Below are 13,380 nucleotides of genomic sequence, written 5' to 3'. Positions count from 1 at the left end.
TGTGTCCGAATCCAGTTTCAAAGAAGGAACGTTTGTTGCACAATTTGGATGTAGTTCGTGCTCTAAAATTCTATTTAGATGCTACAAAGGATTTTAGACAAACATCTTCCTTGTTTGTTGTTTATTCTGGTAAAAGGAGAGGTCAAAAAGCAACTTCTACCTCTCTCTCTTTTTGGCTTAAAAGCATCATCAGATTGGCTTACGAGACTGCCGGACGGCAGCCTCCTGAAAGAATCACAGCTCACTCCACTAGGGCTGTGGCTTCCACATGGGCCTTCAAGAACGAGGCTTCTGTTGATCAGATATGTAAGGCAGCGACTTGGTCTTCACTGCACACTTTTACTAAATTTTACAAATTTGATACTTTTGCTTCTTCTGAGGCTATTTTTGGGAGAAAGGTTTTGCAAGCCGTGGTGCCTTCCATCTAGGTGACCTGATTTGCTCCCTCCCTTCATCCGTGTCCTAAAGCTTTGGTATTGGTTCCCACAAGTAAGGATGACGCCGTGGACCGGACACACCTATGTTGGAGAAAACAGAATTTATGTTTACCTGATAAATTACTTTCTCCAACGGTGTGTCCGGTCCACGGCCCGCCCTGGTTTTTTAATCAGGTCTGATAATTTATTTTCTTTAACTACAGTCACCACGGTATCATATGATTTCTCCTATGCAAATATTCCTCCTTTACGTCGGTCGAATGACTGGGGAAGGCGGAGCCTAGGAGGGATCATGTGACCAGCTTTGCTGGGCTCTTTGCCATTTCCTGTTGGGGAAGAGAATATCCCACAAGTAAGGATGACGCCGTGGACCGGACACACCGTTGGAGAAAGTAATTTATCAGGTAAACATAAATTCTGTTTTTACAGGTTACTTAATAACACAATGTATTAACAAAATGCACAAATGTTATAATACCATTTTGGTTTTGAGTTTTGGACATTACATAATCGAACCCTGGGTAAATATCCAGGCATACATATCCATGTCTACAGTCCTTAATGTACACTGTTATACTATTTGCATGTATTCTCTTTTTATGTCTGTTTCTTATTCAATAAAAATTATTTAAAAAAAAAAAAAATCTGCCTTGTCCATTTTGTAACACAAGCATCTGGCAGACATTCCAGACGTGCAGTCTTTTTGTCAGGCCTTGGTCAGGATCAGGCCTGTGTTCAAACCAGTTACTCCTCCCTGGAGTCTCCGTTTGAGCCTATGCATTCCTTAGATATTAAGTTATCTTGGAAAGTTTTGTTTCTTGTTGCTATTTCATCTGTTTGTAGAGTGTCAGAGCTCTCGGCATTACAGTATGACTCTCCTTACCTTATTTTTCATTCAGATAAGGTAGTTTTACGTACCAAGTTAGGGTTTCTCCCTAAAGTAGTTTCTGACCAGAACATTAATCAGGAGATTGTTGTTCCTTCTTTATGTCCTAATCCTTCTTCTCAGAAGGAATGACTTCTGCACAATCTGGACGTGGTACAAGCACTAAAATTTTATTTACAGGCGACTAAGGATTTTCATCAGTCTTCTACCTTGTAAGGGACAGAAAGCTAAGGCTACTTCTCTTTCCTTATGGCTGAAGAGTATCATTCGGTTTGCCTATGAAACTGCTGGACAGCAACCTCCAGAAAGAGTTACGGCTCATTCCACAAGAGCTGTTGCTTCCTCATGGACATACAAAAATTAAGCTTCTGTGAAACAGATTTGCAAGGCTGCAACTTGGTCCTCTCTTCACACTTTTTCAAAATTCTACAAATTTGACACTTTTGCCTCGGCTGAGGCTGCTTTTGGGAGAAAGGTTCTTCAAGCAGTGATGCCTTCGGTTTAGGTTACCGGTCTTGTCCCTCCCTTATCTGTGTACTCTAGCTTGGGTATTGATTCCCAATAGTAATTAGATGATCCATGGACTCATCGTGTCATTAAAAAGAAAAGAAAATGTATGCTTACCTGATAAATTTTTATTTCTTTTGACACGATGAGTCCACGGCCCGCTCTGTTCTATAGACAGACAGGTTATTGTTTAGTTATTAACTTCAGACACCTCTGCACCTTGTTACTTCCTTTCTCTCCTTTACTTTGGTCGAATGACTGGGGTGGGAGGGAAGGGAGGGGATATTTAACAGCTTTGCCATCTCCTGCTGGGCAGGAGTGATTTTCCCAATAGTAATTAGATGATCCGTGGACTCATCGTGTCAAAAAAGAAATACATTTATCAGGTAAGCATACATTTTCTTTTTAAAGTTAATGCAGATTTCAGGAGAAACATAAATTGTGGTATTAGCTGATATCTTTTGTAATGTGTGTATATTTTACTTGCTTATTAGTTTGCTAACCCTGAAGCTGCAATGTATTGTGGTGCAATTTGTTGCAGTTCACAGCAGCCTAAAACAAAAAGGTCTTTCCCAGAGGGCATCATTATATTAATTCAGTCCATGTGGATTATTTTTCTGGTGTTTCAGGTTATTGTCCCTACCAAGGAGTTGATCCTGGCTGGAAAAGATGCTGCAGCAGAATATGATGAATTGGCAGAACCGCAAGACTTCCAGGATGACCCAGAGTGAGTTGTCACACTAGGGATAGCCCTATTTAGATGCATCAGAAATTATTTTCATTGAATCTGTGTTCTGTACAATATTTTAGTTTGTCACCTTGCAATTGGTTTAAGAATCTGCTTCAGTTCAGGGCAGACTTGTTGTTGTTGTTATCATTTATTTGTATAGCACCGCCAAATTCTTTAGCGATGGGTACAATTATAGGGGTATACAATGACAAAGATTTGTGATAAAATACAAAACATAACAAAACAAATCTAGTACCAGGAGGAAGAGGGCCCTGCTCCGGAGAGCTCACAGTCTATAGGTTTAGGGTGCAGAGACATAAGGTTGGGGTAGCTTGTTACATCGGTTGTAGTTGCAGCAGTGAGTCAGGCAGTTCATGTACATGTATTAGTTTGGTTAGGATGAGGGATGGAGGAGAGATAAGCCTCTCTGAATAGGTGAGTTTTCAAGAGGCGTCTGAAGCTATACAAGGTTGGAGACAGTCTTATGGAGCGGGGTAGAGAGTTCCAGAGGACGGGAGCAGCACGTGGGAAGTCTTGGAGGCAGGGGTGGGACGTAGAGTTAACAGGAGTGTAGAGCCGTAGCTGAGAGGTTGATCGAAGAGGACGGGATGGGTAATATTTCATGATGAGAGAGGAAATATAGTTGGGAGTTAGACTGTTGAGTGATTTGTAAGTTAGGGTTAATACTTTAAATTGTATTCTGGAGTGTATGGGGGGCCAGTGTAGAGACTGGCAGAGTGGAGCAGCTGATGTAGATCGGCGACTTAGGTAGATGAGTCTAGCAGAAGCATTCATAATAGATTGGAGGGAGGAGGACAGTGTTTTGGAAGGCCATTTAGGAGTAGATTGCAATAATCAATGCGTGACAAAATGAGGGAATGAATAAGTATTTTTGTAGTTTTTTGAGTAAGGAAGGGACAAATTCTGAAAATGTTGCGTAGGTGTGAACGGCAGGATTTGGTAAGCGCTTGTATATGTGGGTTAAATGTGAGTTCTGAGTCTAGTGTGACCCCAAGACAGCGGACCTGGGGTGAGATGTTAAGAATAGAGTCTCCAACCGTCAGAAAAATGTCAGGTGTTGGATGTCTCAAAGAGGGGGGGGGGGGATAAGAAGCAGTTTAGAGGTAGTGTGAAGACATCCAAGAGAAAATTGCAGAGAGGCAGTCAGAAATCTGGTTGAGTAAAGAGGAAGAGATATCAGGAGAGGAAAGATGGATTTGGGTATCATCAGCATATAAGTGGTACTGGAATGCAGAGGCGGCTATAAGTTTTCCAAGGCAGGATGTATAGAGCGAGAAAAGAAAGGGGCCCAAGACAGAGCCTTGCGGTACTCCAACTGAGAGAGGCATAGGATCACAAGATATGGTGTTAAAGGAAACTGAAAACGAGCGGTTTGAGAGATATGAGGCAAACCAGGAGAGGGCTGTGTCTCGGATGCCAAATTAATGTAGTATTTTTAGGAGGAGAGGATGGTCGACTGTGTCAAAAGCTGCGGACAGGTCAAGAAGAATTAGTAAGGAGTAATGGCCTTTTGCTTTAGCTGATAACGGATTATTTGTTACTTTAGCAAGAGCGGTTTCTGTTGAGTGTTTAGGGCGGAAACCAGATTGTAGTGGATCAAGTAAAGAGTTAGTTGTGAGAAATTGAGTTAGCCAATTGTAGACCAGTCATTCCAATAATTTTGAAGCAAAGGGAAGTAAGGAGACCGGTCGATAGTTAGAAGGCGTGGAGGGGTCAAGCGAGGGATTTTTTAGGATTGGTATGATTGATTGTGCTATCATAAGAAAATACATCTTTCAGCATTACAAATATTTTAAATAAAGTATAAGGGAGATAATCAAACACTGGCCTGTAGAGAAATTACGCCAAATCTTTTTGGGAGCTTTTTTTCAGCATTTTATTGTAATGTATGGTTCTCCTTCACATCCAGACCATGCATAGTGAGATAAACAGCTCTCAAGCTAAAATTCACCATTCCAAAATTCTTTAAATGGATACTTAATCCAGATTCTTTTCTTTAATGATTCAGATAGAGCATGCCATTTTAAACAACTTTATAATTTACTCATTATCAAATTTTCTTAATTATCTTGCTATCTTTATTTATTTAAAAAGCAGGAATGTAAAGCTTAGGAGCCGGTTAATTTTTGGTTCACCACCTGGGTAGTGCTTGCTGATTGGTGGCTAAATGTAGCCACCAATAAACTAGCTCTATCCAGAAAAACAATTGAGTTTAGTATCCCTTTAAGGAACTCACAGTACTGACGAGACCTCAAAGATAATCTCGTCGGTGCTGAGCGCTTTAGATTATCATGCCCCTTGTATTTCCAAGAAAAATTTCAAACAGGCCAAGTGTGAACTTTGTCCGATTTAGACTAACATCTTCTTTGCTGCAACTGTTTTTTCAAAGGTCAAACGCCACCATCACTTATTTTATTTGAGGGAGCCAATCTGTACTTGTTACTGGAGTAGACCAGGCATGCCACTGTCATTTTGTTAGAAAAATTGCATTATTTTGCAGCACCTTATGTAATTACCCTGCTGAGGCCAGTTTGGGATAGACTTCTAAAGCCTAACCCTGCTGCATATCAGAGTGCACTTCAATTCTCAGTTAAATTACTGCCAATATATTTGTGCTATGCAATTAAAAATTGTATTTTGATAAAGCATTTGTTTACAAAAATTTATGGGACACTAACAAAGCTCCCTGCTGTTGGACTTTTGTTGCATCCTTAAACTGCTCAAAATGCAGATGCAGCCACCAAATGTTTGATATTCGTGCACAATGCCTCCTTTTCACCAGAATGACATCTCTATATACAGTTACAGACGGGTTAGTCACCATTTCTGAGAGCTGTCCTTCATTGCCTATAGCTCCCATATCCACGTTTTACCATAAAAGGGGCTTATCAGTTTATTATCGTCTCTTCTCCTATTATTTGTCACATCCTGTTTTTTTACAATGGTTACAGCCCTTCACTGGTTATTTTCTTGCCTTTTGGAATCTATAAACCACCAAAGAACTCGCTCTTCATTCCATCTCAAGTCGGTGCTTTAATGGATAATCCAGTTTAGCACCACCTAGCAATTGTACCCATTGATATCTAAAGCAGACAGAAGTAAAACGATTTACTGTGCTCACCAGAGCTCTTTACATTACTAATAAACTGAGATGTTGTTATCCATTTCAAGTAGATGGTATTCTACAGTGGTACCAGATTTTGTCCAGATCAAATGTAACTGAGCTGTTTATTTTAAGAAGCGTAGTTTTGAGTCCATGCCATCAGAGATTCTATATTCAGATTCATTGTGATATGTAGAGCTTACACCTATTTATGTTTAATTGTCCAGATGTTATTCCTTTTGCTAAAATGCCTGGGCTTTTAATAACTTTGTCTTTCTTGCTTCTTTTCAGTGTTGTTGCCTTCAGAAAAGCCAATAAAGTAGGAGTTTTCATTAAAGTCACTCCGCTTCAAGAAAAAGGCCAAGTGACTGTGAGCTTTAAGCTTAAGCATGACTTCCGAAACCTGACAGCGCCGATACGGCCAGTAGAAGACAATGAATCCAGTTCCGAGGCAGTTTGGCTGACTCATCATGTGGAGCTTAGCCTAGGCCCTCTGGTTCCCTAAAGCTAAATCACCTGTTTATGCGCAGGAGCAAAATTCTAGGTGGGGGAGGTCTTCCACAGCAAGTGAGAAGCAAAGATCAGTACCTTTTTGCAGCTTGCTTGGAACATCATATTAAATTGTAATTTAAAAAAAAAAACATAATTGCAAGAACCAGTAAATTGTGGTAATCCCATGTACTTTTGTTTAAGGATTATCTGTTCTTATTTAACACTGGAAAACAAGCTGTTAGGCCATCTAGCTATGAAATTTATCTTACTAATTCCATATGAAATGTACTCACAAATTCCCATGTCAAAATGTATTATTTTACCCACAAACACCCAACGCTATATAAATTGTATGCAAAAGCTTAAATAGCAGCATTGTTTTCTAATATCTGGGTCAATGTTTAGTTCTCATTATTCTATTTATCAGTCTAGTCTTGCTTACTGGGAAGAGATCCACAGCCTCCGTACCTAAATAATGCAAAATTACAGCTCCACATTTGTTAGAGGTCAGGCACACATCTATAACTGGGAGTGTTAATTAAACTACCACTAGGTATGTGCAATATTCGTTATTCAGATATTCATTTCATAAACAAATGATGAATGTGGCTGCGGGTATTGGCATTTGTTTATAAAGCGACTATCTGAATAAGTGATATTGCACATACCTAACGGCAACTATGCTCCATAAAGGCAGATTTTAAATTGGTTACCTTGTGGCAGGATAGATGCGCTGCATAACCTGAAAATGTAGGTGGGATGTGTATAAATGTTTCTCTTTATTATTGCATAAGCATCATTGTATATAAAGTGTTCACAATGTGTAACATGATAAATATCACTTCTGTATTGTCACAAGATGGCAGAATAGAACAGACACTAACTTATTTCCCTTTTTTTTTCTTTCTTTTTTTTGCCTGTGTCAATGTAACGTTATTGAATAAATGATGCTATGCAAAAAGTTTACACTATTATAAATTATTCAGTATTGCAAGTGCTACACACACATACACTAACAATAACGCATGCAGACATAGCTGAAATGTTTTTTCCTTTAACAATAAGTGAACTACTAACTTTAGTTTCTGAACTAGTGGGAAAAAAAAAGACACTTTAGTTTTATGTAATAAAATTCCTAGTCACTCACTAGAATGAATGTAGTATGCTTGGCCCATGTGGGGAACCAAATGCTGTATCTTCTCAGTTGTTAGTCTTTATATAATAATCCGTTTTAGTGTGCATGCTTGTGTATCTCTTAAAGGGACAGTCTACTCCAGAATTGTTATTGTTTAAAAAGATGGATAATCCCTTTATTACCAATTCCCCAGTTGTTTGCATAACCAACACTGTTATATTAATAATCTTTTTACCTCTGATTACCTTGTATATAAGCCACTGCAGACTGCCCCCTTATTTCAGTTCTTTTGACAGATTTGCATTTTAGACAATCGGTGCTGACTCATAAATATCTCCATGGGAGTGAGCACTATATTATCTATATGGCCCACATGAACTAGCACTTTAGCTGTGAAAAATGCACTGAGAAAAGAGGGGACCTTCAAATGCGTAGAAAATGCTTAGAAATTAGCAAATGAGCCTACCTAGGTTTAGCTTTCAACAAAGAATACCAAAAGAACAAAGTAAAACGAAATTAAATTGGAAAGCTGTTTAAAGTTGTGTGCCCTATTGACTAGACTGTCCCTTTAAGTTTAACACTGTTACTTTGTAGTGTTTCCTTTGTTGTACACTTGAATGCAGTCATATTCATATTCTAAGGCTTGGAGTATGAAACTATGAATGTTACATTCTTGGCTGCCAGAGAGGGCTGAAATGTGTTTTGCAAGATATTGCAGCCCTCTGGCAGCCAAGGAGATAAAGGGACAGTAAGCACCTTGTCATTACAACACATTTCTGTTGTGCTGCCATAGAATAACAGATCAGCCAAGTCTTAACATTTTTAAGACGCTAAAATCTTTTTTACTGCAATTATTTTTCAACAGCCAAACTCGACCCACCATTTGCCTTATTTGGAGGAGCCAATCTGGGCTTTAGCCCACAGACAATAAGGCTAGACATAGTCATAAAGTTAGTATAAAGTGCTCTGTTTTGCAGTTATTAGCTAAAAATATAGGCACATATATTTAGCAGGGTTAGCCTTGATAAATCAGCATGGTGCTTTTCATGTTCTGAGAATTAGAAATGGCTAAATTTTCAGAGCTGATTCACATGGAAAGGGGACAGAATAATGACACTGGGGGCATATTTATCAAGCTCAGTATGGCGCTTTATGCCCCTAGTTTTTAAAGACCGCTGCTCCATAACATGTCCGTCTGTTCTGAGGCCGCGGACAGAAATCAACCCGATCGAATACAATCGGTTTCATTGACACCCCCTGCTAGCGGCCAATTGGCCGTGAATCTGCAGGGGGCGGCATTGCACCAGCAGTTCAGAAGAACTTCTGGTGCAGTGATAAACGCTGTTGGCATTTATCAATGTGCTGCGGACATGATACTCTGTATCATGTCCGCTTGCACATTGATAAATATGCCCCTATATATCAGTTGTTTTCATTACTCATAACTAAACCTTTTCTATAAAAATCTCAAGGTGTATTCTATCCCTTTAATACTATACAGAACAGTATAAAAAATTCACACACAATGCACCAGAAAGAGATTTTCACTTTTTTTAAAGGAATGAACTATTTTAAAGACGACATTTTAATTTTTGTTTTGTTTATGTTCCTGTCTTCTCCACCATTAAAGCAATGCCAGTTGTCCTTATCAGCCAATGAGGAACAGTAGGCAGAATAAAACCAATACTGCAGTATTTGTTTCAATTTAAATTAGTGGAGGGGTTTTGTGACATTTTTCTAAGCAAGAAAAAAAATGTGTAAATGCTGCTCTTTCAGGTACGTGGTAGAAAATGTACAATGTCCCTTTAAATTTATTACACAGATAACACTTCATGGTAACATTACCAAGTTATAGTGATATAGGGCGCCATGTACTAAGGCGTCAATTTTTTTGCACAGACCGTATCGAATTAACCCGCCGGCATTCGCACCATGCGAATAGAACTTTGTTACATGAATGTACTAAAAACCAAGCCGTAAAATTTTGCGTCTATTGTGTCTCGAAGACAATCGGATTATTGATAACTTTGAAGCTTTGTTCGGCGCGAAAGAGCAAAGTTACGAAGCAGTCTGCGACCTGATTGGTTTAGTTCTTTACCCACGTGACGATCTAGGTATCATAATCGTGATGGTTTGACTGCAACATGGGTGCAATCGATGGCTCCAAGGACATTGGGCATTCCGGACATTCTATAAAAATTGGACTTCACAGATTGCCACTCTTCTGGAGTCGATGGAAGGCACACATACCTTGGAAAAACGACCATCAATGCATCAATAACTTTGGTTAAGTGCCTAGAAAAAGCAGACTGGCTGATGCCAACAGCATGGAATGAACCGGTGGCAAAAAAATGTAAGGCTGCCAACAGTTTTAATAGTCCGGGTATGGCTTGTGAACGCGCTGTCATAGGCTCCAGGTATTCTGCTATTTCATTGTAAAGTTCCATAATAGCTTCTCTGTCCAAACGGAATCTCTGGATAATCTCCCGATCAGAAATGACTTCCAAACCCATACGTGGAAGGAAAACTCTAGGGACTCTGATTCTTCTACCTCTCCTTCTTTGCAATCCATTGTTGTCAACCTGTGCCTGTATAGCCCTTCTTCCTCGTAATTGAATCAATCGGAAAAGAAACATATGTAAAAGTGTCTCCATCTTCATTCAGTGATCCAAAAACCAATAATGATACAATAGTAGTCTAGTCCTTTCACTTAAGTACTTCTACCTGGCGTCAGGTTAATACCCCCTATAGTTTTCTATTGTATTCGCTACCTAAATGGCCGCAAAGCAAACCATGCGAAGTTACAATGAAAGTTGGAGCGGACGGATTAGTTGTAACATTCATAATTTCCGATTACATCGAATTTACGTGCGATCGAACATGTAGTAAGTGGAAAAAGGCTTCGGAACGATCAGTTGCGTAAAATTACGATAGCTGATGAAAAATAGCGGTTTTTCGATTCGATCGCGGATTGGTAAATACGAGAAGCAGATCGTGAGCGAATTTTGACGCGGAAATACAGTCGGATGGTCACTTCGAAGCTTAGTACATGGCGCCCACAGGCTATTTTGCAAGTAGCAGCCCATTTTATTGTATGTAATGGCCACTCTTCTAGACTGTATAATATATGGATGGATGGGTGGGGCGCCTTCCTTCAACTCCCTAGGCAGAGGCAAAAATAATTAGTGTAGATGGGGGAATTACATTACATCGGGCTTTACCCACAGCTGCTTGGGTAATGTCAGGTTAGGATTACCCAGATTTTTTTTTTTGTGTGTTTGTGTCCTCGGGATCCCCAACTGACCTATCTTAGAAAATGTATTCTTTTAAAAATACATCAGTTTTTAGTATTCAGAAGCCCAAGATGACTGATATTGCTGTAATGTTACTTCTGTACTTTTTTTTTTATATTTATTTAGATTATCATTTCCATTTTTTAGAAATAATCTAAAAGATATAAATCGTAATTTTCTGAATTTCAAACAATTGAATTTTCCCTTTAAGTTTAGTTTAACAGAACACGAGTCTGTGTAATACATGGGGCTATTTAAACAGTTGACAAATAATCATTTCAAAATCAAAAGCACTTATATGTGAAAATGTCCCCTATACAGTGTTATAAAACAACAATGATACGATATCTCTGGCACTTTCTTCTCCCACAAAACGCGCTCCTGTGGGTTCAAGCTTTGTTAGCTCCAGATTGGCTGCAGCACCTGTCTGTCAACTCTTAAGTGGCCTATCTTTTATATCTGTATAGTTTTTTGTCTGTATATCTGTATAGGTAATGACAATTTTCAGCTGTCTTAAGTTTTATGGCAAACTCCTATTAAGATACCCTGTATATTAGCTTATCACTGTCTAGTATTACAACTAAGACAACAGAATATTTTAAGCTGCTTTTATCCCCAATATTAGACCTTCATTTCCACATCCTAGAATTCCTGTCATATCTTTCTCATCTCTAGCCTTACAAAATACTGTGTTCTTTATTTAACTTGTATCTACACATTAGCAAATAGCTTTGTATTTGCAGAGAGTGACAAGTAGATCCAAGTTTTTTTTATTCTTCTGTAAATATCTTAAAATAGATGCCAGTTTTCACAGGAGTGAAAGCAGGCAGTTATGCTGTTTGCTTTGGCAATGATGAAATTCACACAATAATCCACAATACTGGATTTCTGCACACATTCAATCTGTGCAGGCTGAACACGAACAGACGCTTTATATGTCATGCTCTTACAGCTATTACTGAAACAAATCGCTTTTACTAGAAGCATTTTCGCTGATGTGCTCTACCAAAATGTTTCTAAACTAAATAGTATGATTAAACTAAATATTGTGTTGTTTGCCAGTAACATATTGTTCTCTATGAGAAATAAGCATTAATACCTCTGACAAATGTTATTGTTAAACTTGAGATGAGATCCTTAAAGGGACCATCTACACCAAAATTATTGTTGTTTAAAAAGATAGATAATGCCTTTTTACTACCCATTCCCCAGCTTTGCACAACCAACATTGTTATATTAATATACTTTATAACATGTATATAGATAACATGTTCGCTCCTGTGGAGTTGTGCAGAACATAGCACTAATTGGCTAAAATGCACGTCCAATAGAAAATAAATAGACCTGAGATAAGGGGGCAGTCTACAGAGGCTTATATACAAGGTAATCACAGAGGTGTAAAAAAGTGTATTAATATAACCATGTTGGCTGTGCAAGACTGGCGAATGGGTATTAAAGGGATTGTCTTTTAAATTTTGGAGTAACTGCCCCTTTAAGTAATAAGTAAAGTAGCCACATATTTTGCTAATATAAAATACCTTTCTTTATTATGTGTGGGGGTATTTATTGGTTCTAGCGTAGTGGTATTTCCATTGAGGCCCTTATATATATATTTTTTTAGTTTTTCTACCATTCATTTTCCAGTGTAAAATATTAGCCAGATGATAAAGGTGCAAAAGATATATGATTGACAATTAAACAAAGCACCCAAACAAAAATAACTTAAACCAAGCAACAAGCTATTAACAATCAACTTGAAGTATCACAAAGATTAGTCTAAGTTGGATTGAATGTCTACATCCTTCAGAAGACTTTACATATTTTATAAGTTTTCCAGTATCTTGTAAGTAGGTGCACATGCTTGTCTCTAATCGATATTCACTTTCACGTCTTCAGTTTTATAATGCACCACTGCTTTGTTTTACACAATCTTTATAAACTACAGGCTCTGGGCTTTCATGTACGTGTATGATGTCTGATATGCGTTCAGACCCTGGTGGGAATGCACTTTACGGACTTGATAATGGTTGACTAGGTAGCACTATGATGTTTACACCTTCACTTCAACTACCAACCGCATGAGACAGGGGAGAACTTGTATTTATTAGTAGAAAACTATACATATTATATCTAATATACTAAACTATGTCAATATTAAATCTGCAGCTTTTTTATTTCTTGGATATTTACCCTGTTGAAGGTGGTAAGTTTAGCACCAGTTGTCTTTTTCAGGTCTGGTAGCAAAATCTTTTTTTATAGTTTCTGTCCCATGTGGCAACCACATGTTGATTTATAGGTTTATGGAAATGTCAAAGGTCATTAATGTTACTCTTGGTTCTGACCTGAAATGGAAATTCTTAATCCATTTTTCTTTTCTCTTATGCAGAATGAGAAGCAAACTGCTTCTCAAAGCTGTATATGTCTGTTATTACATTGTTACTTTGCCTTACTGCCTCAATATATTGTAATGTGTTTGTTCAGAAAATAAAGCAAACTAAACTTTCTTGTGTGGTGTTTTTGCTTTTTTATTTATATATATATTCAAATGTAGAGTAGGGTGCAGGTAAATGTACTCCTAAAAATAGAAAAGGCATGCACTCTCTTTATTTTTGCAAAATAAGTGCTTTAATGGCAGTTCAAATAGGTAACGTTTCAGGGATCAATCACCCCTTCATCAGACCAAGTGATGGTCTGATGAAGGGGTGATTGATCCCTGAAACGTTACCTATTTGACCTGCCATTAAAGCACTTATTTTGCACAAATAAAGAGAGTGCA

At 38.3% G+C, this 13,380-nt stretch overlaps 1 protein-coding gene across 2 annotated transcripts in view; it reads left to right on the top strand.

Annotated features, from left to right (window-relative positions):
- The window catches only part of DCTN4 (dynactin subunit 4), a 110,827-nt gene extending 97,720 nt beyond the window's left edge, over window positions 1–13,107 (top strand). For both annotated transcript variants that reach the window (XM_053718669.1, XM_053718668.1), the window contains 2 exons: window positions 2,460–2,557; window positions 5,976–13,107. In XM_053718669.1, coding sequence (XP_053574644.1) covers window positions 2,460–2,557; window positions 5,976–6,189 — 312 coding nt within the window. In that variant the 3' untranslated portion in view covers window positions 6,190–13,107. The remainder of the gene's footprint in view (window positions 1–2,459; window positions 2,558–5,975) is intronic.
- Window positions 13,108–13,380: the final 273 nt, after the last annotated feature.

The sequence above is a fragment of the Bombina bombina genome, chromosome 6, assembly GCF_027579735.1.
Source record: "Bombina bombina isolate aBomBom1 chromosome 6, aBomBom1.pri, whole genome shotgun sequence".
NCBI lineage: Eukaryota > Metazoa > Chordata > Amphibia > Anura > Bombinatoridae > Bombina > Bombina bombina.
Note: the sequence above shows the minus strand (reverse complement) of the source record. Positions and strands in the feature narration are given on the sequence as shown.